The 27,709-nt window shown below is 35.6% G+C and overlaps 2 protein-coding genes across 2 annotated transcripts; both read right to left on the reverse strand.

Annotated features, from left to right (window-relative positions):
• Positions 1–1,444: 1,444 nt before the first annotated feature.
• LOC110093189 lies at positions 1,445–9,980 on the reverse strand. The gene is made up of 3 exons (XM_020818002.2): positions 9,487–9,980; positions 2,569–2,881; positions 1,445–2,332 (listed from the first exon to the last, which is right to left on the reverse strand). The coding sequence occupies exons 1-3, from the start codon at positions 9,926–9,928 to the stop codon at positions 1,675–1,677; spliced, it is 1,413 nt and encodes a 470-aa protein (XP_020673661.1). The 5' UTR covers positions 9,929–9,980; the 3' UTR covers positions 1,445–1,674.
• A 6,111-nt stretch (positions 9,981–16,091) lies between these two features.
• On the reverse strand, positions 16,092–26,167 carry LOC110093198 (putative E3 ubiquitin-protein ligase LIN-1). The gene is made up of 15 exons (XM_020818013.2): positions 25,357–26,167; positions 24,901–25,137; positions 24,706–24,785; positions 23,369–24,520; positions 22,933–23,077; positions 22,223–22,480; positions 20,115–20,421; positions 19,607–19,731; positions 19,394–19,513; positions 18,331–18,462; positions 18,133–18,255; positions 17,787–17,897; positions 17,375–17,521; positions 16,605–16,847; positions 16,092–16,529 (listed from the first exon to the last, which is right to left on the reverse strand). Exons 1-15 carry the CDS (start codon positions 26,080–26,082, stop codon positions 16,512–16,514), a joined length of 3,924 nt encoding a protein of 1,307 aa, XP_020673672.1. The 5' UTR covers positions 26,083–26,167; the 3' UTR covers positions 16,092–16,511.
• Positions 26,168–27,709: the final 1,542 nt, after the last annotated feature.

The following is a 27,709-nucleotide window of genomic DNA, read 5'->3' on the forward strand; positions in this document are numbered from 1 at the left end:
TTTAATTACCTTTTAAAGGAACTTTCAAATATAATATTTTTTAATTAAAAAAATTTATATTAAAAATTTGCTTTAGAAAAAAATAAAAAAAATTTCCAAACTAAACCTTAATAATCTTATGATTAGTAAGAATTAAGTATTTTCTCCTCACATCATTTTTCCTTCTTCTTAAATACTAAATATTAAAATATATGACAAATATTTATTAGAATTCAGCATATCAAATAATTTTAAAAAAGAAATAAATCAAAATGAATGCTTCATAACCGACAACAAAAAAAAAAATATTTATTATATAATAAAATAAGACAATATTTTGCAAATAATTCCACCATGTACAGAGTGCTGATGTGACGCAATATTCCACATCACTCTCTCAGAACACCAAAGCGGGAAACAAATGCTTCTGTTGGCCGCATCCCAATAATAAAGATGCACTCATAGGAATGGAAAAATTCTTCATAAGGCTTCAAGTCAGGGCAAATTATTGCATCCGGAGGCAAAAGTAATTTTTTAGGAGGGGAAAATTTTTTTTTTCTTTCCTATAAAAAATAAAATTTATTTTTTAAAGAGGGGCAATTACCCCCCCTAACCTTAACGTGATTCCGCCAGTGGCAATGTAAAATTCTTTTCAGTTGATATTGATATTCAATTTCTTCAAAAATGCAGCTCATTTTAGTCTATTACTTAAAAAAATTATTAAGTGAATAAAATATAGAGCTATCTTTGAACTCCAATAAAAATATAATATGTTGACTAATATATTGATATGTATTAATTGTATATTACTATGCATTAATATGTATTAACTAGTACATAGTAATACAAAGTTAATACACACTAATAAACATCAATACTTCATGTGTATTGATATTTATTAGCTATGTATTGTTGTGTACTAATTATTATTCAGCAATACACAGCTAATACACAACAATACACAATAATACTCAATCATGCACTAATCCACTCATCATATTTTTATTAGATACCAGACATAGATCTTCGCACAATGTCTGCACGTAATATTAGTTGAGAGCTTTAATTATCAATTAAAAAATTTTGAATTTAAAATTTGTGTTTGTAATGAGTATAAATTTAACTTAATTAACACAAATGTCCCAAAAAAAAAAAAAATCTTCAAAGCAGTTAATAAGAATGCCAAAATATTGATATATTTATTCAAGCTATCATTTATTGTTATTTTTCTTGACAGGCTTTATTACCCTTAATAGAACTCATTCAATAGATATGTTCCTGTTCAACAATAAATCAAAGCAAAATTATCTCTTCTATATAATAAAGTGATTATGAAAAATAATTAAAATATATATAGTAAGTATTGAACATTGAATGAAGAACTAATAACCTACAATATCAATCTTACAGAAACTCTTAAGAAGCAGCTAGATAACAGTCGTAACATAAAATAATGCAGTATATAGAAATAGGAACACAGCAGATAAGAAATGCATAGATCACAAAGCCACCGACCTTCAAATAATTAGTCATCTTACTCATTGACACAAAGCTTCAGAAACAGGCAAAACTTAATCAAGCATGCTAACATTCCAGCTATCTATGGTTCTTGCAGGAGCATTCTGATACTCTACAAAGGATCTGCAAACTCTCAAAAGATCATTTGCTAAACAGAAGTTTTACTTATGATGCAATCTAAAATACATCAGGGCTCCTCCCCCGGCCACCGCCGTGCCTATAACCTCTACCATGAGCCATGTCTAAGTCATCAGGTTGCCCGTTTCTGACATATGGCTCATCATAGCGGCGGTCAATGCGATTACGACCGACAAATGAACCCCTGGACAATCGACCGCCAACAGGCGGCAGCGGCGGCGATCGACTCCTGTCTCTTGTATCTCGAATCCAATGATCATGGGGAGAAAGAGGGAGGCGATTCGCTCTGCTTTCAGGGATGAATGCATTCCGATCGCGACGGTCGTAATCTCCATTAGCAGGCCAATCAGACCTGCCTCTTTCCCTGAAACTGTCCTTGTGGAAATCAGGCCTACCTCTCCTAACAGGGTCAAGAAATTTTCCTCCACGCCGGGGAGGAATTAAGTTTGTGTTGAATTCTCTTGGATCATCTGAGTCCCAACCTCGTGGCGGCGGCGGTGGTGATCTGTATGCATTGAAATCTCTTCGTGGACCACGATCGATGGGTGAAACTGGTAACTTGGGTGAAAAGCTGCGGTGCGGAGGAGGGCTAACATAGCCCTTACGAGGGCTCCGGCTAGTTCCATATGGTTCATCATATCGATACTTATCACAGTTGTTACAGTAAGTTCGTCGCGCAAAATTCAGATTCCCACAGCTGCACAGTGAAAATAAGATGCCTGCTGAGACAAATGAGCGAAATAGAAAAGCATATGACAACCATCAAATAGGAATGCCTGAAACAAAGCACATTTGAGAGTTTCGGTAATTTAGGATTCATTTGGGACGATATTCTTACTAATGCTTAAAATTTTTGTACTAAAAACCTGCTTTAAAAAACAGTAAGAAAGCCGTCTCAAACGAAGCCTTATTTATTTTTATTAGTAGACTTACGATGGGTTCCGGCATATCCAGTCACCTTCCCTTGGTGACAAGTTTGGATCATTTCTATGGACAAACTGTCCTTCAGACGGCGACGATATTATATGTGCAGATGAATGGTACTCTCTAGCATATGGTCTGCCACCCCTGCCACTGCCAAAAGCAGGAGGCGAGATGTCTCGAAACCTGCCGCCTCCTCTCCCTCGTACTCCACGTCCACGACCGGAGCGTGGACCACGAGGGTGCCCAAAATCTGGTTCATAATAACCATCATCCCCTCTTAGCCTGCGCGGAGGTGAAATAGAACCCGGACGTTGCATATACCCTATGAAAACAAAAGAAAAATAAGTATCATATACATATAGTGGTAAAAGCCAAATACAAACAGTTAGAGACTGCCTCTTGATATGACAATAGCCGAAATCCTCGCCAACGTTCCACTGACAACAAGATACGTAGAACTATTTCAATTCTTAAATATGTTATAAACCAGTGGTGTTAGAATCTCTATCACGCTCACAAGCTGGGAAACAGAACTTCCTCAATTAATTGATCTAAAACTGGTTAACCCACCATATTCCATGCAGTCTCGTTAAATAGAATCTTCACATTCCATGACCAACAAGGCCCCAAAAAGGCATCATCAGCTCTTCAATTAAAAATATGTTCATCTTCTTAGCAAACCCAAATTGAAATGCCAATTACCACTTATTTTCTTACGGAAATGATACCAGTTCAAGCTGACAAGCTGCGAGGGTGTTCAAAGTCTCCAAAGCTGAGGAATCATCTTGTAGACATCTCTTGTTCAAGCAAATTATATTTCCAGGTAAAAGTTACTACCAATTAGGCATTAATAATTAAATTTACTACCCATTAGGAAGCACTTTCTTTGCTCTGTCAAACAAACTCTGGCGATATGTGGGAGAAGCAGAAGCTACTAAAAAGATGAGATGATTTTGAAGACAGGAACACAATGCATTTTACACTTCTAATCTGCAACTTGCCTGCACACCAAAGGTTCCTTCTTTAACCATCAGAAGAATACTGATAGATCAAGTTCATGTCAGTAAGAGGCTCCTCGTTCCTCATTCAATATGAAAAGTCAACTTCAACCCAAACCCTCAAACTTCAACCCAAAGTCAACTTCCTCATTTTACACTTCCGTCATTGCCTATAAAATGCATCAGTAAAGTTAATCTCTTGAAATCCACATAAGATAAACTTACCAAAGGTCTCCCTGCAGAGAATTTCCCTAACGCAAGAAAATCAGATGATACAAAACCATTAATTTCCTAATATTCCTCCATAAGCCTCACATCTATTTTCCTTATCAAGGAAATATCTATCTTTATAAAGCAACGGTAAGCAGGGATAACAGTGATCAGGCCCCTGTAGATGATCAAACCTGTTGAAAGTTAGAATGGGAGAATAACCTTGATACCTCCATGAATAAAATATCAATCTGTCGTGTCACCATCACAGGTTCAAACCCACCTACAGAAATCTCCCATTAAACAATGTCAACAGTACCAGCAGATGAAGTAATTGGCTACTCTTGACCCACCATAATTCCAAGTAAACGCTTTTTTATAAACCATTTCATAAATTGAAAGCCATACTGTCAGCAGAAGCAGGTCCTTAATCCCTTGCTGTGGGTACAATGGCAAAGCTAAGGGCATATCAAGTAATATCCATAACCAGATCGTTCTCAACCATTGTCCTATTTCATGATGTCATAACATTTTATCACATACAAATTGCCAAAAAAACACAAATGCCTAATGAAATCCTTTCTTGCTTAACAATGGTCTTGGACCCAAGCCAGGCAACTTGGCAACTGTTACAGTACAACAGGAAAACTTTATTCTCAATTTAACAAACTCTGTAACTTGCAGAACTTGATATTTAGTGAACATGGAAAAAGGGCCTAAACTCTAGGCATCAAATTCCGAGTGTAAACAATAAAAGTGAATGTGGAACACACGTTATAAATGCAACAAGGGAAGTACGAAAACACAAGGCATAAGCGGCAAAATTATCATTATACTAGAGAAACCTATTAATCGCAATCACACTGTTAAGAGACAAAAACTAGCTTAAAAAAAAAAAGAGGCAAAAACTAGCTTGAAACACGTTCAAGCATGGATAAGATTCAGGGATATACAACGCATGATATTCAAGAACAGATTCTAATAAACTGTTATTTCTCTTAATTTAAATCCAATGCATTTGTAAGGAAACATCTGTTAAGCATCCTAAACTCCTATATATTTCTTTTAATTCTCCTTCAATAAGACAGTTATTCTTTGGTTATATACTCACTTAAATTTGTTTGTCTCTCTTTCAGGTTATTCAAACTTTTAAACTTCAGTTGTTAGAAGAATTTAGATATCACTTTTGGCATATTGTTCACTCAAACTTACATTTCACACTGTGCCCATCTATATGCAAATAGACAACTAATCTTAAATGGCGGTTTCAAACATATCTATTATTTTTACAATGACAGGTTTCCATGAGACAATAAGTATTCTATGAAAGCTAAAATTCCTTTTAAAAGTGATGGAAAATACTAACTCTACAACAAACGAAATATTTAGCAGATGATATTCAATGATAGACAAGATTCATAAAACCAAGGTGAACATGGGGATGCTAGAGTTTTCAACTTTGTAAGGTTCTTTGATGATTTTTGTTGTCTTCTTAGAAGTAGAAGGGCGTAATGGTACTCCTATAAAAGGAAGCATTGGCATTACACATGTAGGTGAGGTTAAAAAATAACGATGTGCGTTGAAAAATTCAGATCCACATAGCATTTGTTTATAATCCATTTATGATCTAAAACTTTTTAAAAAATGAGTTTAGTCAAAACTTGACGACTAATGAAAGTATAACAATTAAAATGATCTAATGAAAAATTAAGAGTGTGCAACGCCATGCACGAAAGTACCACCTGTAGCATTCCATTAAATCCAAATCACTAAAGTCATTCTAGAAATAGCAAGTACATGAAAATAAAGTTTAATTAGTTTTCAGTACTTATCAAAACATGACTTGATTGTAACACTACATGCAACAACTAATAGGTTTCTCATTTCATGAGCTTAACACAGGACTTAATTATTGTTAAACTTTATGAAATTTGATGTCTTATTACTTTTAACGACAGTTTAAATGATAGGTCTTGATTTTCCATTCAGATTTTGCATGGTTCAAAAAGAACCTAAAAAACAACCTACGTTCCTCTTAATAGAAGAGAATCTATTATCCTCCGGTGGTTGTTACCAACCAAGTATGTAGCCCTCAAATGCAAAATCAAGATGGAACATCCTCTTTAGAAACAAAAAGCAACATGTGATTACTTGATTATATATTAGGGCTAACAATGTGATACGGCAAGAGCAGCAGGAGAGGGGGGCGGCTTGGACCAAGCTAACCGGTCGGTCTAGCAAGAGTTGAACTAGCCATAGGGTTGGGTGGAACCAGGGGAGTTTCGGCCCCCCTTGTGGAGCCCTACAAAGTTGTAATTTAGTATGTGAGGAGGAGGAATCAAGGAGAGATGTTTAGGAAATTATTCACTTATTTAGGAAGAGTTTAATTGGCATTATTGTATGATTAGGGCTATTTAAGGAGTTTGATCTAAGGTTAGTATATTTTGTCTGTTGAATTTTATTTCTAGAGTTTGTCCAAGGTTCCTAACGGCGGCTAGGGCTTGTGAGAGAGTTAATCTACCTCTCAAATAGTAGATTAATTGTATCTTGTATTATTGTTGAAGGAGAAATAAAAAATCAGCCCCTATCTTTGTGTTCATGTATTTTTCTTCAAATCTACTTGCTATTTTTACTTCCAAGATGCATCAAATTGATCAGAGCGAGGTTTTGGAGAGATGACAGCAAAGAAAGTGGATGCGCTAGAAGACAAAATGGAGCAAATTAAATCCAAGATGAGGAGAATTTCTCAACCATCAAAGGAAGATTTTCAACCATAAAAAATCGTCTAGAGAGCTGATTTGGAGGGTTGGAGGAGATGATGAAGAAACTCATAGAGATGCAATCAAAAACTTCATCGGCAGTTCTGATTACTAACCCTAATCAAGATTTGATCGAATTCTCTTGGCCTAATCGAAAGGGAAAGGAGAACAGAAGAGAGGAGTTTCACTGGGAGAGTTTCTTTCATCAAGAGCCACCTCTTAGGGTTTTGAGAAGGGGCAAATAGGGGTCTGGATGAGGGTACAACCGTACAACTAAGAGGGAATTTTTGGAAGAGGTTGTATGGTGGCCGACCACTATAGGAAGGTGGGATTCCCACCCTCGAGACACAGGGGAACTTTTGGAGGGAGGGAAAGTTGGACTAGAGATACTAGGGTGAGGAAGTTAAAGATGCCAATATTCAAAGAGGAGGATGCCTATGGATGGGTGTACTGCTGGAGAGGTATTTTGCTATTAATGGGTTGAATGAAGAGGAGACGCTTACAGCCGCAAGGTTGTGTTTGGAAGCGAAATCCCTAGCTTGGTTCCAGTGGAGGGAGGCTAGATATCTAATCAAATCTTGGGAGGAATTTAAAGATTGCTTGTTGGAACATTTTCGAGCCACTCGGGCAGGAAACCTACACGAGCAATTTTTTTGCCTTGACTCAGGAGGGGACCGTCATAGAGTATAGGGAGAGATTTTAGTTACTGTCATGGCGGTTGAGGGGGGTTTTGGAGGCAGTGATGTAGAATTTTCATGAAGGGCTTGAAGCCAGACATACTGGTAGACCTCGAATTATTGAGACCAAGGGGGTTGAACGAGACGATGGAGCTAGCACTGATAACATAGGATCAGAGACAGATGGAGAAGACCATCAGGAGCATAATCATAGCAGGTTCCTACAAGACTGCCTCAACTACACTAGCACCAAGGACCCAGACAACATCTTTTTAGCAGGGGCCATCAAGGGAGAAGAGTGGGGGAGTTCGCCTCGGAGCCAACTTCAAGCACCTCACAGAGTCATACGTACATGACACAATAATGAATGGTTTGTGCTTTTGATGTGATGAGAAGTATGCACCTAGCCATTGGTGCAAAGACGCACACTCCAAGTCCTTATGGTTTTTGATGAGGAGGAGACTAACAGTGAGGGGTTGGGTGAGGAAGCAGAAAAGAGAGGAGAATATATACACCTTGATATGGCAGAAGTGTCCCTTAACTCAATGGTGGGATTTATTCCAAATCACACCATCAAGATGATGGGACATATCAGGGGCCGACTAGGGGTGGTCTTGGTGGATAGAAGGGCTTTTTTTCATTTTTTTATTTTTATTGGTGGATAGCAGGGCTACTCATAATTTCATCTCAAATTAGGTCGTGGACCAGTTGGTATTGGAGTTGGTGGATACAGAGAGCTTTGGAGTCATGATGAAAATATGAAAGGTGGAGAGTAGTAGGGGCATTTGCAAGAGGTTGGTGTTGGCACTTACAAGACATAGATAGTGGGAGATTTCTTCCCTTGGATTTGGGGAGCATTGATGTGATTCTAGGGATGAAGTGATTGCATATGATAGGGAAGATAAAGGTGGACTGAATATCCTTGACTATAGAGATTCGGATGGAAGGAAGAGGGCGGTGTTGTGAGGAGATACCAGCTGCATAGAACCATGGTTTCACTCAAAACCATGATAAAGGCGATATAGGGAGCAAGATTGAGTTACTTGGTGGAGCTACAAAGTCTGGAGGTGGTCAGAGATTTAATGCCAGCTAAAATATTGTAAGAATTGTATTTGTTTGATATAAGACTATTTTGGCATTGATGTGAGTTGATGAATGATTGAATTGAATATTCTTATGAATTTCATACAAAATATAATATCCTGATATTAATTAGTAAAATAAATTACTTATATAATTAATTAATAAATGAAAGGTCATCAACAATTACTCCGATTGAATCCAAAGTCCAATAAATATGCATTCCACTAAAAAAATACCTGCTGAAAATTGAAACATTCCAACTCTATTGTGGTTTTTCAATAAAATTCTGCTTAAAAAGACTTGCTAGTTTACAAGAAAATACATCCTTGCCCATGTACACAATATATAGATAACAAGATAAGAAAGTAAATTATAAATACTTTTAAACATCTAAGTTTCCGAAACTTGACATGAAGGAAAAGAAAATTTAAAGAAAGATGTTGAACTTTCATGATAAAAAAAAAACAAAAAAACAAACTTCTGCAGACATTTAACTGATCAAAATGGGTAAGGAGTAGAAGTCAATAGGGAGCTGGAGAACCAGCTAAGATATTACTTCTTGATAGTAATACATATAAACAGTTTTAATAAGAGAACTGCATCAAGTTTATAAATTTTTCTTTCTACATGGCTACATGACCAGCAATATAGAGTTTCCTTTCATTACGTTGTTAAATTAGTAATAACCCCATCTCTTTACATGCATTCTACCATGCAACACAAACAAAGGGGCAAAAAAAAAAAAAAAACCATCAACAAATTCCGTCTCTTAAAATCCTTGACCTTTCACCACTTAAAGACAAGCCTAAAAGCAGCAGCAATCCTTAAGAATAGGAACACAAAAAAATATTCATAAGTTCAACAAATTATACCAAAATTGCATTTAGGTTATCAATAATAGCTGCAAACGAAGGCTCACATACTTGAATCATCATCTTAAGTAAATGTTTTGGAAGGAAACATGCCATGATAGTAACCATGACCAAAGTAACGTAGCACGACCAAATCATCGCTTATACCATGCTTTTTTGCTATTATTGGTAAACCAGGGTCGTCAAAAACTCAACCCCCGATATACGATAGTGAGATCAAATTTCACGAAGAAGTAAGAAGCCACCATATCAAAACTTTCAATATATGAATCAAAACACTAATTACTCAAACCCCGAATCTACGGTTTGCTGTGCATATATGAATCACCTGGATCATTTCGGAATCTCTGAGACCGTGGATGGAACGCCAGAGGGGACCCGCGTCGGTGAAAATCAAGCGGAGATCCACGATGGTGTGGACCGGGTTGAGACACGCGGGGGCGGAATCCATCAGGCGACCTCCGGCGATGCATGGGCGAAAAGCCCACGCGGCGTCGGCCGGACGACGGAGAATCACGGGGTTGAGGATCTTGCGGTGAATTAATTCGGCGCGGAGGCGGCGGGGAGCCACGCTGGCCCTCATCAGTGGCATAACCGATATCGAGATCGCTCCCACCGCCGTCGCTTGCCGAAGGCTTGACGACCATGCTGCTGAGGTTGGCGCCGATGCGCGGAGCCGGTGACGGTGAAAGCGATAGTGCCTCCGACTCCGATTCCGGCGCAGCATCGAGGTCCAACTCACGGGATCGCATCTTTGATATCCTATCCATGGCGGCTGTAACCCGAAGAGCGACGAGGAAAGGGGTATTTTTTCATTCTTGGTTGGGGTTTTATGAGGAAAAGTGGCTCACACGTGCGAGAAGTTTTTTCTAAATTAATGGTAAATTTATAAAATTGAAAAAAAAAAAAAGATTTAACTAGGATTGAACATTGAACGCTATCATAAATGTTAAAATTATTTAAATATTTTAAAATAAAATAACAAAAATCTTCACATATGACCAAAATATTAATAATTATTTTATAAAAATATAGAACATATATAATATATATCTTCTTAAATTTTAAAGTTAAATTCCTACCTTTTATATTTAAGAGACCAACCTCTTTTTTATAATCATAAATGGCATTCATATAATCATTTAAAATACACATAAATATATTCTAGGCTATAATTGGCATTATTTAATATTAATAAAAGTGCTCATAAATTAAAGAATTTAAAGATAATTTTTACATTTAAATAGCTTTATTTAGTCTAAATTATTTATATTTAGTTGCTTGATTAAAATAAATAGAGATAAATTGATCAAGATATGAACTAGATTGTTCATCAAAATCATAATCGGCTCAACCGCTCTATTTAATTCAAATTTTTTATGAAAAAAGCCAATCAAGAAGAAGTTTTGTTACAACTCTTTTCTAATCCAACTAATCTTTTTGTCATTAAATAATGCAAATAAGTTTGCGCTAAAGCGCTTCAACATGCAAGTTTATACTCTTATTTTTCTCATTATTTGATTTATTGATAATAAATCTTAGGTAAAAGCCACTTAACGACTTTCTTTTAATGTTCATCAATTCTAGCAACCATCAAAGTGAAGAGTTGATTTCAATGGCTATTTGGATGTTTGCTCATTTAGATGATAAGTTTAAAGGTGAATTTATGGAGACTAAAGTGAAGATATCAAGCTCTAAGATGGATTTAGGCTTCAGTTTCGTTTGGGATGGCTTTCTTACTGCTTCTTAAAGCAGCTTTCTAATAGAAAAAAATCAATTTTTGTACTAAAAAACTGCTTTAAAAAGCAGTAAGAAAGCCGTCCCAAACGAAGCCTTCATTTAGGACGGCTTTCTTACTGCTTCTTAAAGCAGTTTCTTAAAATGTTTGTACTAAAAAATTACTTTAAGAAATACTAAGAAAGCCGTCCCAAACGAACCCTTAGTCTATTGTGTGAGTTGCACTTTTGAATTAATGTAAATTAATGTAGTAAACATTATTAAAGAACTCAAGGATGATGAACATTCTAATAAATTAATTTGATATTTTTATTTTTTGTTTCAAACATGTAAAAATTATTATATAAAATTTGGGTACTTAATCTAGTTGACTTATATTAAATTTTTTTATTTCTTTATTTTCTTGTATATAAAATTTATTTTAATTATTATTTTAGTTTTTGTGATTATGTGCTTAATTTACTAATCATATTTGCAAGAAAATTAAGGCAATTTTCAATTTTTATTATATTATCTGTATTTCTTTTATATGGATTTACATATTAATTAATTTATTAATCATCTAATTTAAAAATTAAGCATATTATAATATTTTTATTATTTCTTAAATTATGTTAAGTATGTTAATTAAATTTTAATCATACAAAAATAAAAAAATTTGTACTAAAACTCCGTTTTAGAAAGCAATAAAAAAGCCGTCCCAAATGAAGCCTAAATCATATGTGATAATTTAGTGAGTTAGAGAGTACTGAAAATTTTTTGAGAGATATTTCTAAGTACTCGTCCAAATCAATTCCTTAAAACTTTTATTATCTTTAATATCTTTTGCTTGATCTCTTAAGATTTTCGTATTAAGGATTTTGTTCATTTTGAACTTGTTATAGTACATGTACATTCAAAATTGTTGGGATTGTGAGAACAAAATTAAAATATGAAGCTTTCAATCAACTCCAAAATTCAGGAAAATGTGAACATAGAAAGCTTATTATAATCTTAAGAGCGGGATCCTAGGTGCTCTAGAGTAAAAAAAAATGTAAAATGAATATATTGTATTTGAAATGTTTGAAGTTTTTTGGATAAATGCAAAGTCAAATGATTGTGGTGGTCGGAGGCTGTTGGTAGCGGCGGTCGTCGATGGTGATGGCCACCGGGAAGTCGACTGTTGGCACTTGGTAGTAGGCAAGGACGACACAATTAGCTCATGGTGAAGATGGAAATCATCCAAAACTAGGGAAATTTAAAATACATAAAAATGAATAAGGATGTGTAAAAGGAATTCATTAAAATTTTATACTATATTTCTTTTCAACAAATCAATCATCCAAAAATTGAAATCCCCTATATTTAAAAGACTTTACATTAAGCTTTATAGTCCTAAACTCTTTCACTAAGTTTGGTCATTAGTCTACATCATAAATTTACTTTATATGGCGCCTTTTGTACAATTGAATTATTTGATTAAGTGCTAATTTAATATATTTAAGCATAACAAATTATATTATGATAAATTACTTACACAATTTTATACTATTTTATAAATGTTTAATATTTATTAATTTCTATATTTATAACTATATTGGAGGGCTCTTAAAATCTCATCCAAATAACAAAATTCACCAACTATTGTTGCCTCCAAGTAAATATATTTTAGCATCATCAATTATCTTGCATAAATAATCCATTCTATCACGCCATTGTGAGAATTATATACTCTTTATCCTTATTCAACCATAGCATAAATAAGAAGATAATCACTAATCATATGAACTACCAAGTATGGGGTTACTGTTTCACCTCTTATTGAGGTTGGGGCTGGGTCTTTTGTAACGGCTGAAGTTGGATTTTTCTCTTTTACCGGTTGTGACTGCTGTTAGAGACCCTGATTCTCCGACGATGGTGCCGGAGGTGGTTTCTGGTGCGATGAATGTGGTGAATTCTGATGGCTCGCCAGTTATGGGTGTTGTGAACTCTAATGGGGGTGTTCAAGTTTTAAAGGATGCAGATGGTGGTTCTGATGGTTTTATGCCTGTTGCGGTGGTGCCGGCTGAAATTGAGAAGAGTTTTCGTCTCTGGGTAGAGAAAAAGTTATTTTGATTACCAACAGTTTAGTTGTGGTCCCTGTAAGTGAGGTTGATACCCAAGTGATGGCTAACTGTGTGGATAATTCCTCTGGTTTGGATATTAGGAATCAGAGTAATTGGTTGGTTGATTCGTCAGATGTTGAATCGGATTCGGAGACTCTTGAGTCCGACCATGATTTTGCTCTTGTGCGTACTTCAAATGTTGGCACTCGCGGAAAATTTTGGGGGAGAGGTCGACACAGAAGATGAATTTTTGTTTCGTTATTTTGTTTCTTCTTGCTGTTTCTTCTCAGGATTTGTTAGCTTTACTGTTCGATTTGCTGCTACGTGAGGCTAAGAGCAATGATGTGGTCGGGGCTCGCGTCCCGGTCGTTTTTGCTGGTGGCAACTGTAGGTGTGGATTTTCGGGATGGATCGTTGGGACGCTATCTACGCCTTACTGGCAGGTCCGTGCGGGACGTCCTGGACGCTAGAAGCCTTGACTAATTCCTGAGCTCGCTTTTAGCTTCTAATTCTCTCTGTTGTTTAGTCTTTTATTCTGTTAGCTTTTCTTTTTATGCTGATGTAACCTTTGTTTTTTGTTTTATTAATATAATATCTATAGCAAAAAAAAAAAATGAACTACCAAGTTTTAGTCAAATCATATAATTTGATTATTTATTAGGGAGTATAAATAAAAAAGGACTAAAAGCTAGGCTTAATAAACTAATAACCAAGCTCATTTTAATATAAAATTTAAGCAAAATAAAAGATGGCTAATACTAATATGACATACAAGCAAACAAGTCATAATGTGTTGAATTGAGACATACCAGTCCAAGATATAAATTTTGGGAGTTTTTTAGATTTCTTCCAAATTTGAAACATACATCAGAGCTTCTAATTAACTTTAGTAAGCATAATAAATTAGCTTTATTCCTCAGTTTTTTATTTTCCATTTCATCAAAGATATATTTACAACATTTACAATACGGTATGTGGCTACAGAACAGAAAAGGGTCAATAAAACAGAACTAACCATGATTGTACAAAATTAAAAAAAAAAAAAAAACCTATATAGATTTAGATAACTTAGATCACAAACGCTTAGCTACTCAAGTGGCTCTCCCTCCAAATCATTGATCATTTAATGAAATGTAAGTGTAATAAATATTATCATCAAAGTTGCCAGTTTGTATTGACTTAAGGCTTCATTTGAGACGGTTTTCTTTCTGCTTATTAAAGCAGCTTTCTAGTACAAAAATTAAAATTTTTGTTCTAAAAAATTGTTTTAAAAAGTAGGAAGAAAGCCGTCCCAAACTAAGGCTTCGTTTGTTATGACTTTCTTCCTGATTCTTAAAGTGGATTTCTAGTACAAAAATTTTTTACTAAAAAATCGCTTTAAGAAACAGTAAGAAAGTCATCCCTAGTATGCTCGATGCCTCAATCTAAGAGAAGCCAACTAGTTGCAATAACACTGATAAATAAAATAGGATTTTCAATGAACAGCAATGCTACATAATTAAGATTTTTAGTGAACATCTTAAATAGGCTAAAACAACAACAGACTACATGTATAAATTCATAAAGAACCATGTCAGCTAACAAGATCTACAAATGCAAAATGTAAAAATCCATTCACAGAATAACTAAATAACCAAAAAAAAAATGCAAAGCCCTAAAAAATCATAACGAGTGGATTGTTGGTTAGAATCGGGTTTCAGCGTCGTGTCAATTTTTAACACCCCTGAGATTACCAAGAATTGTTCAGAGTATTATTTTAAAATTTTCATTGTACTACAACATTATTTTTTGGGATCAAAGTTATTTTATAGATAAATAAAATAGCATATTTTTTTTGAACTATCCTGCAAAAACTTTCCGAAAAATATCTAAATGTTTAGAATTGTCATATCTACAACATAAAGAAAATTATACAATGAAAATTTTATGGTTACACAGTTATCCCAATTTTTCTTAACAAAATTATAAATTAAATAAGAAAATTTCAAGATTAACATATTTTTGAAACTAAGATATACAAAATATAACCTATCTCGAGCCAAACAACTTTTAGAAATGAACCAACAATAAAAAATAGACCATATTCAACAACATCCTAACTTTCTATCACTACAATCCTCTCTCTAGTTGGTCACCTTAAGAGAGAAAAGAATGAAAAATGATACTTTTAATATAACATTTTAATATAGCACCATGGCACCCGATCTTGTGCATCGTTGCACTCCTCTTAAAGGAGCATAGCGCCATAAAACCAACATTATTTTAACCAAAAGATAGAGAGATCAAAACACATCATTATACCACCCCAAATTTTTTTTTTCAAATTATTCAAACATGCACACATATCCCTCAAAAACTAGAGGTGTCAATTCGGGTCAACAGGTCGGGTTCGGGTCAAACCCAGAACTGACCCGGCACTATTCAGGTCAACCCGAATCAGACCCATTTTTAAAAACGGGTCAGGTTTCCGGACCTGATCATGACCCGATTCGGGTCCGAATCAACCCGACCCAACACGAATGACTCGAAGTTGACATAAAATTGCTAGTTTTTCAGGTCAAAATCGGGTCAATCTTTGATTTTCGGGTCAGTATCGGGTCAAACACGGGTCAATCTCTGGTTTCCGGGTCAAATAAGAGTTTTCGTGACATTTTCGGGTCATTTTGGGTTGTTGGGTCAACTCGAACCCGACTCGATTTTTAAAACGGGTTGATTTGTTGAACCCAACCCGTTACGGGTTCGGGTTGACCCTAACTCGGATTTTTCTGGGTCGGGTTCGGATCGTGTCAAAAATTGACGCCCCTATCAAAAACCGCTTCAGACCAGATTCAAATACTCACAAGCATACAGAGCACTCATAAATACATGCAAGAGATGATAAACACTAAAATTCAAAAGATTACTTTTACCAGATCAAATCATAACAAATGCAACCGCGCACAAATTCATCAGGTGTTTCATTTAATTACTTAATATTTCCACACCAAAATAATTTTCAACTATTAGAGAGGAGCATTAGCTTATAATGTGTTCCCCCTTATATCAACATATGTGAGGTGAGGGATTCAACTCCTATCTTGCTTGGTTCCAAAAATTTACCTTACATGAGATGAAAATTAATAATCTCATATATATAAAGCCCCCAATGTAATCATACATAATACAAATACCTCCACAAGTTAGTATACAAAGGTGGTTCTCCAACCAATCGATAATTACAACAAAGCATACATTTATAACAAAATCAAGAAAAAACAATGACTTACAACATAAGTTAGTTAATGAATAAAGAATTATTTTTATTTTATTCTTCTGTATAAATATACTGTGGTGAGAAATTATTCTGTGCGGAGACCAGACGTAGGCGCCGTCCGGAGACCAACCAGAATGCGTCACATCAGCGGTACCGAGCCACGGTACCGAGCAGTACCGAGCCGCGGTACTAAGCGAAGAGGTGACATGATACATTTTGATTGGTCTCCAGACGACTTTCGGCGTCCGCACAGAATAATTAATCGTGATTCTGCATCTTTCATGTTAGTCCCCAGGCCTGCAAAAAAGGAAAATGCTATCGTATCATCACTCATGCTTTATCATCTTTGACAATATGTTATATATTACTCACCTGAAGCTTTCCATCAGATGTTCCGACCACTAAAAGCTCATCGTTGATGACTGTCATGCACTGGACCCTGCAATTGCTTCCAATTTGAAGAGTTCCTATTCTTGAAAGCTTATCCTTGGACCATACCTCCACTACTCCGCTCTTAGAACCCAAATATATCAATTCAGAGCTTATAGTCATACATCTTACTTCAAGGATGGATGGCAAGGAACCCATTGGACTGTAATTTGAAGCATTCCATATCTGTATTGGCATTCAAGTTGTAAAATCAGTCAATCTTTCAAAATAATAGTTCTGTCTATTTATAATGGGAAAGACACCTTAGAGGTCAATATTGAATCTGACCAAAAAAAAATTTTTTGAGTTTTGTTCAACCCGTAAGAGATTTAGAATGAATTTGGGTCAATAGCTAAAATAATCCGGAAAAATAGAATAGGATTGGGGTCAACAAAAAATTAATAACTTAATTCATTTGATTCTTCTTCTTTTTTTATTTTTTCCCTTAAAATTCTTCTTTTCTCGAGTTATTATGTTCGAAATGGATAATTGTATCAGTTTGAGTCGGTTGACACTAACCCGATATACTTAAGTTATTTTTTGGTTGGGTTGAGTTTAGGTTGAGATTTTAATCTATTTAATAGAAGTGTGTCGGTTTGTGTAAAACTATAATTGGATTGAATCCGACCCATTAACCCAAATTATAACCTACAAGGCATCCCAAAATTCAAGCCACATCCTGTATATATATAACTCACAAGTTAAAAAGCTACCTTAACAGCTGCTCCATCCAAAGGGCTGCTAGCCGAATAGAGCAATCCATCCTGAACTTGTAATGCATTGATTGGATTAGCTTTTGCCAACAACTTCTTGCTACCTATTTGTATTGTTCCTAAAGTTCCTGTGGCTAGATCTATTTCCTGCAAATCCGAATTGAGATAGCTACAGAGTTAATAAAGAATTTCGGAAAAGAAGATAGGAAAGCATAATCGATTTGATATAAAGCAATAGAAGAGTAGGAAGTAAAGCAAAGTGCATCCTTTGTAAGGTCAGAATTTTTTTTTATATAAGCTATTAACACCAAAAAATCTAGAAGATGCTTAAAATATGATTTCAACAAGTTTTAAGTAATCATGGAATGTGATGAAAATACATCAGAACACTTGGTAGAAAAGGAATATATACCTGGATACTATTATCACTGCACCCACAATAAAGTTTTCCCTGAACAAGAGAAAAGCACTTCACTGATTTGTTTGGATTTAGTAGCCTGGAAGCACCATTCCATGTAAGTACCTAATTGCCAGGACAACTAGTTAGCACTGGAAGAATTTATTGAAAGTTTTAAATGATGAAACTTAGGGTTTGTTTGGGACGGCTTTCTTACTGCTTCTTAAAGCAGCTTTCTAGTACAAAAATTTTAATTTTTATACTAAAAAGCTACTTTAAGAAGCGGTAAGAAAGTCGTCCCAAACGAAGCCTTTAAGAAAAAGTATATGAAAATTTTTTAAGGATAGGAATATTCAGATACCTTGACACCAGCTCCCTGTGGAATGAAACAGGCCATATTGTTTGAAATATTGAGACTATGAACTTGATCTTTTGTATCATGAAATTCCATGCAATTGATGCGTCCATCATGCAAAGACCAAACCTGCACTTGAATAATGTGACTTCAATGGAAGTGTTTGATTCAAGAGATAGTTGAAACAAAATATTTGGTACATACTCTGACAGATTTATCAACCGAACCACTAAAGAGTTTCTTTCCGGATTGTAAAACTGCTAGGCTGGTGACAGCTTTTGTGTGTTCTCGAGTTTCCTGGATCTGATGAAGAAGTTTCTCTCCACTACCCCATACCTATAGGTCTTTTGTTTTTCAGTACAAATTCTAGAGAACAACAAATCATGATTATTTAATTTTCTTTTGACAAAACAGCGCTAAGGACCATGAGAGCTTAAAGAGAGGGAAAAAATGCATATAGCTTAGGCTAGTCAAGATCTATGTTAGTAAACAAGTTGTATCAAGCTCTTTCAAACATAACAAGGCTGCTGGAAGAGTTTTAGCTTCCATGAGTTATGTAATTTACACTTGAAGGCCATTTGTTCCAATAAACACACAAATTAAATGTTAGTTTCGTAAAATTCTTCAATAACATTCCATGAAGCAAGTATTATTTGAAGGGGTCAACTTGGCATATTCGGTTTTCTATTTAATGTTCAAATACGAAAATGACTAAGCACAAAGAAATGCAAAAAAAAATCATGTACGAAAGATGTGGCTTTGTTGTACAACACAACACTGCTGTCTTCTCATTATTTGTTTGGTTTACACTAGAGATAAAGATCCAAGTTCAACATCAAAGTGACTACTAGTTAGAAAGAAAGAAACAAAATATTTTGTGTTAAAAACTCCCCTATTATTCTGTTAGAGAAAATATAATAAACGTTTCTAAAGCAAAAATATTTTACTCGGTTTCAACATCAAATATTAGTCAAAGAACTGTGCAAAGCACAGATCACAAAGCACAAAGATTGCATGGATTTCTGTTGGAACGGAAACATACTTCAACAAACTAATAAAAATAATAGATCAAAGTTAATTTTATGGGATTAAATAAGCATATTTTAACTTTTTAACTTTAACAAGCAATTAGCATAATTTATGTTATTTACAATTTGAGGCTCTTCTAATTCCATTGCTTAAAAAAATAATCATATTAATAAAGATAAGTGGAATTGAACGACCATTTGATGAATTGAAAGACAAATTGAATAGCAGGACCTTTTACCTTAACTGTTCCGTCCGAATGCCCTGAAATTATCCTATTCTTGAAATAAGCTATTGATAAGACTTCCCCATGCATGCTACAGTCCACCTGAGCCAAAACTTGATGATTCCACATCTCCAGCTGGTAGAAATAGATGAGAATTTTTGTAAACGTTCCATAACTTTTTATTCTAAAAGCATCTCAGAAAATGGGTAATAGGTATATCAAACTCACCATGCATGATTCTTGCCCACGACATAAATGTTTTAGCATTTCATTGGCCAAAACATAAGACTTTTTCAGCTCTCTGAGAGTTTTTATTATATCCTTGATATGGAAAGTAAGGTCATGCATGCCCTCTGAAAATTGGGAATGATGTAGCAAAATTAGATACTTAAAAGTACCAATCGCACATCATTGCTTGCATACCATGAATTTTCATTAGCGTAGCATGATTTTGAAAGCAGCTTAGCAACAAAACAAAGGCTCCATAGCATAACTTTACATGCATTGGGAGGACTTTGGCTTCATTTGGGACGGCTTTCTTATTGCTTCTCAAAGCAACTTTTTAGTACAAAAATTTTCCTTTTTTACTAGAAAGCTGCTTTAAGAAGTAGCAAAAAAGTTGTCCCAAACGAAGCCTTCATAGTGGTCAGTATAACACATATTGCAATATTGCTTTCCTCACAAGCATTATATTAAATATTTAAGGAGTGTTCTACGATCATTTAAAAGGACATACCAGAGTCATTCATGAAGCTGCTAAGGGCAAGCATAGCAAGTGCTTTGTCATCAGCATCTTTTGCTGACTTGAAAACCAAAACAAAATGTTTGAGCAAGCAAACCCGAGCAGCACCACGCAGCCCAGTATCAGGAAGAATGGACAGCATGTAAGTCAGCCAACTTGCAGAGACAAGACAAGCAGAGAAGAACTCTCTCTGTTCACTCTTAAGTCCTTCAGCTAAAGCCTCAAATAATAATCCAAATTCATGGCTGACTAAGGCATACGCCATTTTTCTTTCCCAGTCATCGGTAACCTTATCGTCTTCCTACATTGCATAATGAGACTCAATATTCTTACAAAATGAAATAATCCTAAATGGCAAAAAAACAAAAGGCAAAAAAGAAAAGATTGTAGAAGACGCATTGATCTAAAAAGGAAAAGCAGGGCATCAAGGTATGCATAAAATATTAGTCCGATCAACTTTGAACTTCGTTCCATGTCTTCCATACCCTTTTTTATGTTAGAAAAGAGGAGATTAGCATTTCAAACATGAAACATGATACAGGCTTGATAAGAAATATTGATATTTCCCCACAATTAAAGTAGATAAGTATTTTCTGATGTGAGTTATCCAGGTCCCACGGAACATCACATCTGACCGCTAACTACCTACGACCTCCACTTCCCCAAATTATCTTTAGTACTAAGAATATTCTCTGTTTCTTTTCTGCTATATGCCAGTCTAGTGGCCAGCTCAGCATTTTCTTTTCATAGTTATTTCTCTAATAGAAGAGGAGGATATATGTAGTAGAAAGGAGGAGTATTCGGGTAGAAAATGATATACGGAAAGCTGAAGCTATTTCTCCTACCTCCAACCTTCTTCTTCCCCTGTTCTTCCTTTCTCTATTTCTCTATTTCTTTTCTCTGTTTTCTGTGTTCTTGCAGGTCACGAAGGTTCTCACACCATTTTCGACTATAGAATATGGGTTAGCCTTGAAAGCAAGCACAGTATAAAGGGAAATATTGACTGTATAATCACATCAAACTAATCTTTATGTAAAGGCGCTTCTTGATGAAATGGAAGATGACCGAAATTTATAACTAAGTCTAACCCAGTTATGCTGGACAAGTTTTCAACCACCAACGAAGTTTACAAGTATACTTAAGTAGAAAAGGTTAATTTTTTTTTAATTGGAAACCTTGGTTTATATTGTTATTTCATCAAAAAATTTATAAAAAATAATTATTTTGACAGAGATCTATCAGACATAATACAATCCTAAAGAGAAACCCCATTTGATCCACTAGACAAATTAAACTATATGTGATCTAATGATTCTAATTTTTAACTTATCTTACTCGTTCACTCTTTTTTTTTTTTTTTTTTGCAAGCATATCTAACTCTTTTTGAATGAGGCAATCTCCATGTGTAACACGCTTCATGTTTTTGCTACTGTTGAAACCGTCAAAGAGTCTAGATCCAGCCTAAATCGAGTGATAGAGATGTCTTTAACGACTGCTAGTCCATCTTCATCATTGCCAAGGCTTGCCACAAGAATTTTTCTTTATTTCTGCAAATTTTTATTTCTTACTTGATATTTTTAAACATTTCGGAAGATTTTAATCATTAATGTGTATTTCTTATACAGCATATAGATGGATTGGGAGGGCAAGCTGGTGCTCCAGTACTTGTTCATTCCAAGCAAACAGAGTTGGCTCCTATGATTGAACTATGAGAATTGGTTTCTTCAACGCTTTGGATCTTATATCTCCTGAATTTTTGCATAAAAGCTGTCAAATAGAACAATATTTAATTCCTAGCCACAAAATGCAACACTAAAGCAGGATCATTCTTGTGACTACAAAAGTTTAGAAATAATCCTTTTCTCTGATGATCTCATACTTCATAGTTCTAACTCAAATTAACAAAAAGCAAAATCAAATAAAAAAAAGAACATGAAAGAAAGAAAGGACAAATGAATCTTAGAGTTAAGATAACGGTTAATTTAGCAAATTAGAAGGTTTCAGAGGTCTCCATGGTGTAATAAGTTCAATATTTGCATTTGAACTATAATTAGAAAAAAATGATAACTATCATAATTATTAGTTAAAAAAAAAAGGCTAACCAATTTTTCTTCAGAATTATCATGAACATAGTCAATCTGGTCTGATCCCATTGTTGGCCTGTTCCTCTTTTTCACCCCTGCACGTTTTAAAAGAGACTCTCGTGTAACAGACTCTCCTGAGGAAGAAAACCTTCCCTGAAGTGACACAATTATCTCGGCAGCTAAAAGTTGACTATTGTTAATGTCTGGATTTCTGAGGCATGAGATGAGGGCATCTATGGCTTCTTCACGGTATATACTTGACTTTCTTGGCTCCACCTATGAGAATCAAGCTGTTAGCTTTGAGAAAAGCGCAAATAATAACATGTCCAATGATGCGTGCATGGAATGATCTCCTTAACTACGCAAATGTCATGATCTACTTGAAAGAAAAACAGACCTGCTTATAAAAAAAATGCTAGTGGATCTAACTTGCACGTTCCAAACAAAGCCGTAAAAAAGTTGCTTTAAGAAGCAGTAAAAAAGCAGTCCCAAATAAAGCCTAAATAATTACAAACAAAGTTTTTTGAAAACATGATAATTGACAGGATTATGTTCCTTCAACATAAAATACAGTATGACATGTGTCTGCCTCTATATATGCAAAAATTAACTTGCACGTCCCAATTTTAACTAGATTCCAAATAGTGGTGATAGGGTAAAAGGTGGTGATGATGATGACAATGGTAATAAGGATGATGAGGACGATGGTCATGATAAAAGACCAATACCAAAATGTCAAGTTGAAGAAGAAGACCGGCAATGATTGGAGACTGATCCTGTAGAGCTGTCTGTAAATAAACAACGAGTGCATGCATTGTGCTAAATTTACCACCATCTTTTATACTGTGCAGAAGCTTCTCATTATACGTCCTCCTTGAAAAAGGGAAACAGTTGTATCAGCAACCATATCATACATACTAGGAAAACAATAAGATTTAGGCTTCATTTGGGAAGGCTTTCTTACTGTTCTTAAAGCAGTTTTCTAATAAAAATTTTCTTAAATTAAAAAATTTTGTATTATAAAATAATTTTAAAAAGCAGTAAGAAAGCTATCCCAAAAGCAGTCTTAAGGTCAAACAATCTGCAATTTTGACAAGCTGATGTGATGAACAGCCAATAAAATGATTACTTCAAAAGAAGCATAAAGAAAATAATTTACATTACCTGTCTAATTTAACCAATTCAAAAAGGAAGCGAACAATCTCAAACCGTTCCATGTCACCAACAGTGGCAAAGTTTTCTAAGATGATTTCCAGTTTAGCTTTGCCAGCAATCAAGTGCCGGCAACTTCCATCAACCTCCATGCACCTCACTATGATCCTGATTGCAGCCATCCTCACCTCCTCCATATCAGCTGCCAAACTCTGAATAATATTTTCAAAAACTCCCTCAGAAATTATGGCATCAACAACTTCTGTTGAAATTTTATCATCGCTTGCCAGAATCTGCTGTAAAAGAAGAATAGAAGCAGTCTTTGGCTTTAGACATGAATTGGATGAATCATCTTCCTCGCTCTTCAAAACCATTAGCAGGGCCTCAACCATGTCCATTTCTAGAAGTCTTTCCCATGAAGGATGCAACAAATAAATCAACACAACAGCCTCTGACAATCCTTTCTTGAACAGTGCAACCATGCATTCCACATCTGAATCAACGCTAGTCAGCGTCTGAATAACAAGTTTATCCATTGAAGCCAGCTCAGACAATAGGAACACTGATGTTCTAAGAACTTGCAGATCAATAGAGTTAAATAATATCTCCACAAACCCATTAATCACAGAAGGTTTCGAAAGTGCTGATACCAATTGAGGTTCTGCACCAGTTTCTCTCCAGAGGCGCTCTATCTGAAGGACAGCCGTCTCTGCTTCACTCAAAACGTCGGATGTACAAAGGGTATTAATGGCAAGCCGTAGATCACATGTAGTGCCATCAACACATGCTTGAGTGATGACACTAGTTGGTGAAGGTGAGCGCTTTGGTGGATTTGGTTGAGTAATCTCTGGAGAAGGGCTCCTTAATGAAGGACTTGCAATTGAATAAGCATTTTCTTCTCGCCAGCTAGCTATTAGTCTTTTGAGCACAAAATTTGTTTTTGGCAATTTGGCACTGTGAAGCTTTTGCCGAGTGATTGGGCATGTCATATTCCCACGCTCCAGCCATTCCTGTATAGCTCTACGCTCGTATGTTTGTCCAGTCTCCAATGTTACCGGGTCATCAAATAAGTTACTGGTTATGGGACACACAAAATCCTTCGGTGGAGCTTGGTTGCTAGAAGCAAGAAATTTATCATCATCAATCATTGAAAGATCTATAGAGCTGAAACAAGACAAGACAGAGGTCAGAGTGAATGAAACTCAATTCTTTTTGCAAAACTACACTGATCAAAAGCATAATCTCATTTAAAGAGATTCGAAGTGAACTTAACAGTCTAAATGCTTGAATCACTATAACAACAGGCGCATGGATCACGAGAGTAAAACTTGGCAAATGACCTAACATACCAAGTAGAGTTCATAGACGTCTGTTTCTGCCCCTGGTATTCGATTTTGGGCTTGAAAGATGGTTTCTTTTTATCTTCCTCCTGCAGACAAACAATGAAAGAAATTTAATGGCCAGAAAACACGTGAAACTAGATTGATAGCACAGAAAAGTAAAGATAAGTATTATTTTATTTTCAGCTTCAAGATTTTGATTACCATATCAGGTTCAGGATCGGAAGAAGATTCATCAGAGTTTTCAGCAGATGAAAATGCTTGGCCAACTTCGGATATGATATTTCTTCTGTTATCTATACTTTTTGTCGAAGGTTGCCTGAAAATCTGTGGAGGGACTCTTTGAGGATACAAGGATGGAGCCCTTGTATAGCTGCACTGTCCTTTGTTGATTTGTCCATCAGAAAAATCTGTAGAGTTATCGGCTTCAGCCCAAATCGGCTGCCACAACGAAATCAAAGGCTCTGTAAATTTGAAGAAGCTAATCGATGGAAAAGAAGTTGCAAGTTACATCAAATGTTTATCAACAAAAATAATAAAAATCAAACTATCTAAATCTAACCAAATCAATTCGAGTAATCAGCCAACTATAATCAGAAAAAGAAAATGATGGAAGATTCCTAAATTAATAAATAAAGAAGCTATGAAGAGAAGCATCACATTAAAGTGTTCATTTGTCGATCCTATCTCCTCCCTACCAATCGTCTCATCCTTCATCTCGTCGATGTCCTCTTCCACTCCATTAACCGTCGGGAGAACCAACTCCGGCGGACTTATCCCATCCCCCGATTTCAGAAGTTCCTTTAGGTACCCAGCATAAACCTTGGAATTCTCATCCATCACCCCCTCATACGTGTTCTCGAGCTCCCGGAGATCAGCCGCCTGCCCGTCACTCATCCTCGACAGCGACGTCATCGCTGCCGCCGCCGGCCTCCCTTCCTCCATCGATGAGAGAATCCTTGATCGCCGCTCCGCGAACCATCGCACCGCCGGGAACAAGTGTGGTAGGAAGAGCTCTTCGAAGAGCTCCGGTGCGATGTCGGCGCGGGCGGCTGCTGGATCGAGGACGAAGACGTCGATGAGAGCGCGTGCGGCGTCGGCATGGCGGCGGCGGAGAGCGAGGGATATGGCGAGGAGGAGGGCGGAGAGGGAGGATGGATTGGCAGCGGCGGCGGCGGCATAGGCGGCAGAGGTGGCGGCGGCTGCCGAGGGGTCTAGGGTTTCGGAGAGGAGGGAGAGGGCGTGCAGGGTAGAGGGATCAGCGGGGGAGGAGAGGCGGCGGCGGGCGGCTGTAAGGGCGCGGCGGCGGACCTCGAGGTTGGAGAGGGCGTCCTCGAGGAAGGCGGTGGCGCGCCGGAGGACGAAGCTGGCGGTGACGGAGGTCATTATACAGGGTTCTGATGGGATTGGAGTAGTTGGGGAATCGGCGAGGGAGGACAGAGAGAGAAGGGGCCGTCCCTTAGGATTTGGGGACTGAGGGCGGAGACTCAGAGATGAAGAATTTTGTATACTATGGAATAAAGGCTGATTTTTGATATTATTACGAAAATGGCATCTGATTATTGGACTTTTTAGAAAAAATTATAAATACTAAAGGAAAAACAAATACTCTAACATTTCATAATTAATTTATTTAAAAATTAAATCAGCATATTTTAATATAAATTATATTAACATAAATTTAAAATTTATTTAAAATTAATATTATATTTATAAAAAAATTATATTATATTAATTAAAAATAAATTCAATAAATTTTAAGTAAGTATAGTATAATTCTTATCAATATAATATAATATGATATAATTCTTTATTAGGTTTAAATGAGAATTTGACTTTTAATAGAACACAATGGAGAAAAAGGATTCATGTAGCCGACCCCACGTAGTGGGATAAAGGCTTGATGTTGTTGTTGTTGTTGTAATATCTTTTTTTAAAAAAATTAATTAATAAATTTATATATCTATGAATTATAATTAAATTGTTGAGAGTTTCTTTCTTTTCTAAATATGGATGATAATAATAGTTTATCACATATGAATGTATTTCTATATGAGAAATCTATACCTTGTGTTTTAGTTTTTTTTGTCATTTTAAATTTTTGTTGGTAAAATTTAATGGCTCCTATTTTTCTTATGAAACTCTTTGCTTTTTGTAATTTTAGCATGCCTTTTTTACTTTAAATCTAGGTTCAATAGAAACAAGATGCAAATACAGTGAATATTCTCATGACAGTTATCCACCATTATTTATTTTATCATTTCCTTTTATTTAATCTAAATTATATATAAAGCTTAAATTGGCATTTTCAATCCTTTTAATAACTTCAAAAGGTCTTACATACCTTGGACTTAACTTACCTTTCTGGCCAAACCTGTTGATGCCCTCCATAAGCCTGATTTTCACATATACAAAATCTTCAATAAGAAAATCTATAGCTCGTTGCTTAGCATCAAAATAATGTTTTGTCTTGAACAAATTTTAGTTTGTCTTTAATCAAACGAATATTTTCAATAACATCATCAATTAAACTTGACCCAATCAAATTTCTTTCGCCCACCTCTGTGAATGATAAAGATGTCCTACATTTGCTACCATAAAGAGCATCGTAAGGGGTCATACATATGCTCAATTGAAAACTATTATTATAAACAAATTTGATCATAAGGACGAGATTTCCCAACTTCCACCAAAATCTATAACACATAATCATAGAAGATCTTTTAGTACATGTATAACCCTCTCAGACTGTCCATCAATCTAAGAAAAAAATTTGTACTTAAAATGTAATTTCGTGCCCAAACCTTGCTACTCGACAGTTTGGAAGTAAATCTTTTATCTATGCTAGAAAATATAATATTTGGTATCCCATGCAATTGGATAATTTCACGTACATATGCGTACCTACGTCAACCGATCAACTAAATGATACTGTCAAATCAGAATGAAATTAGCATAATTTGTCATACGCTTCATTATAACCCAAATGGGATTAAGTCCATGTCTCGACCTG

Source organism: Dendrobium catenatum, unplaced genomic scaffold (genome assembly GCF_001605985.2).
Source record: "Dendrobium catenatum unplaced genomic scaffold, ASM160598v2 fragScaff_scaffold_1328, whole genome shotgun sequence".
Taxonomy (NCBI): Eukaryota; Viridiplantae; Streptophyta; class Magnoliopsida; order Asparagales; family Orchidaceae; genus Dendrobium; species Dendrobium catenatum.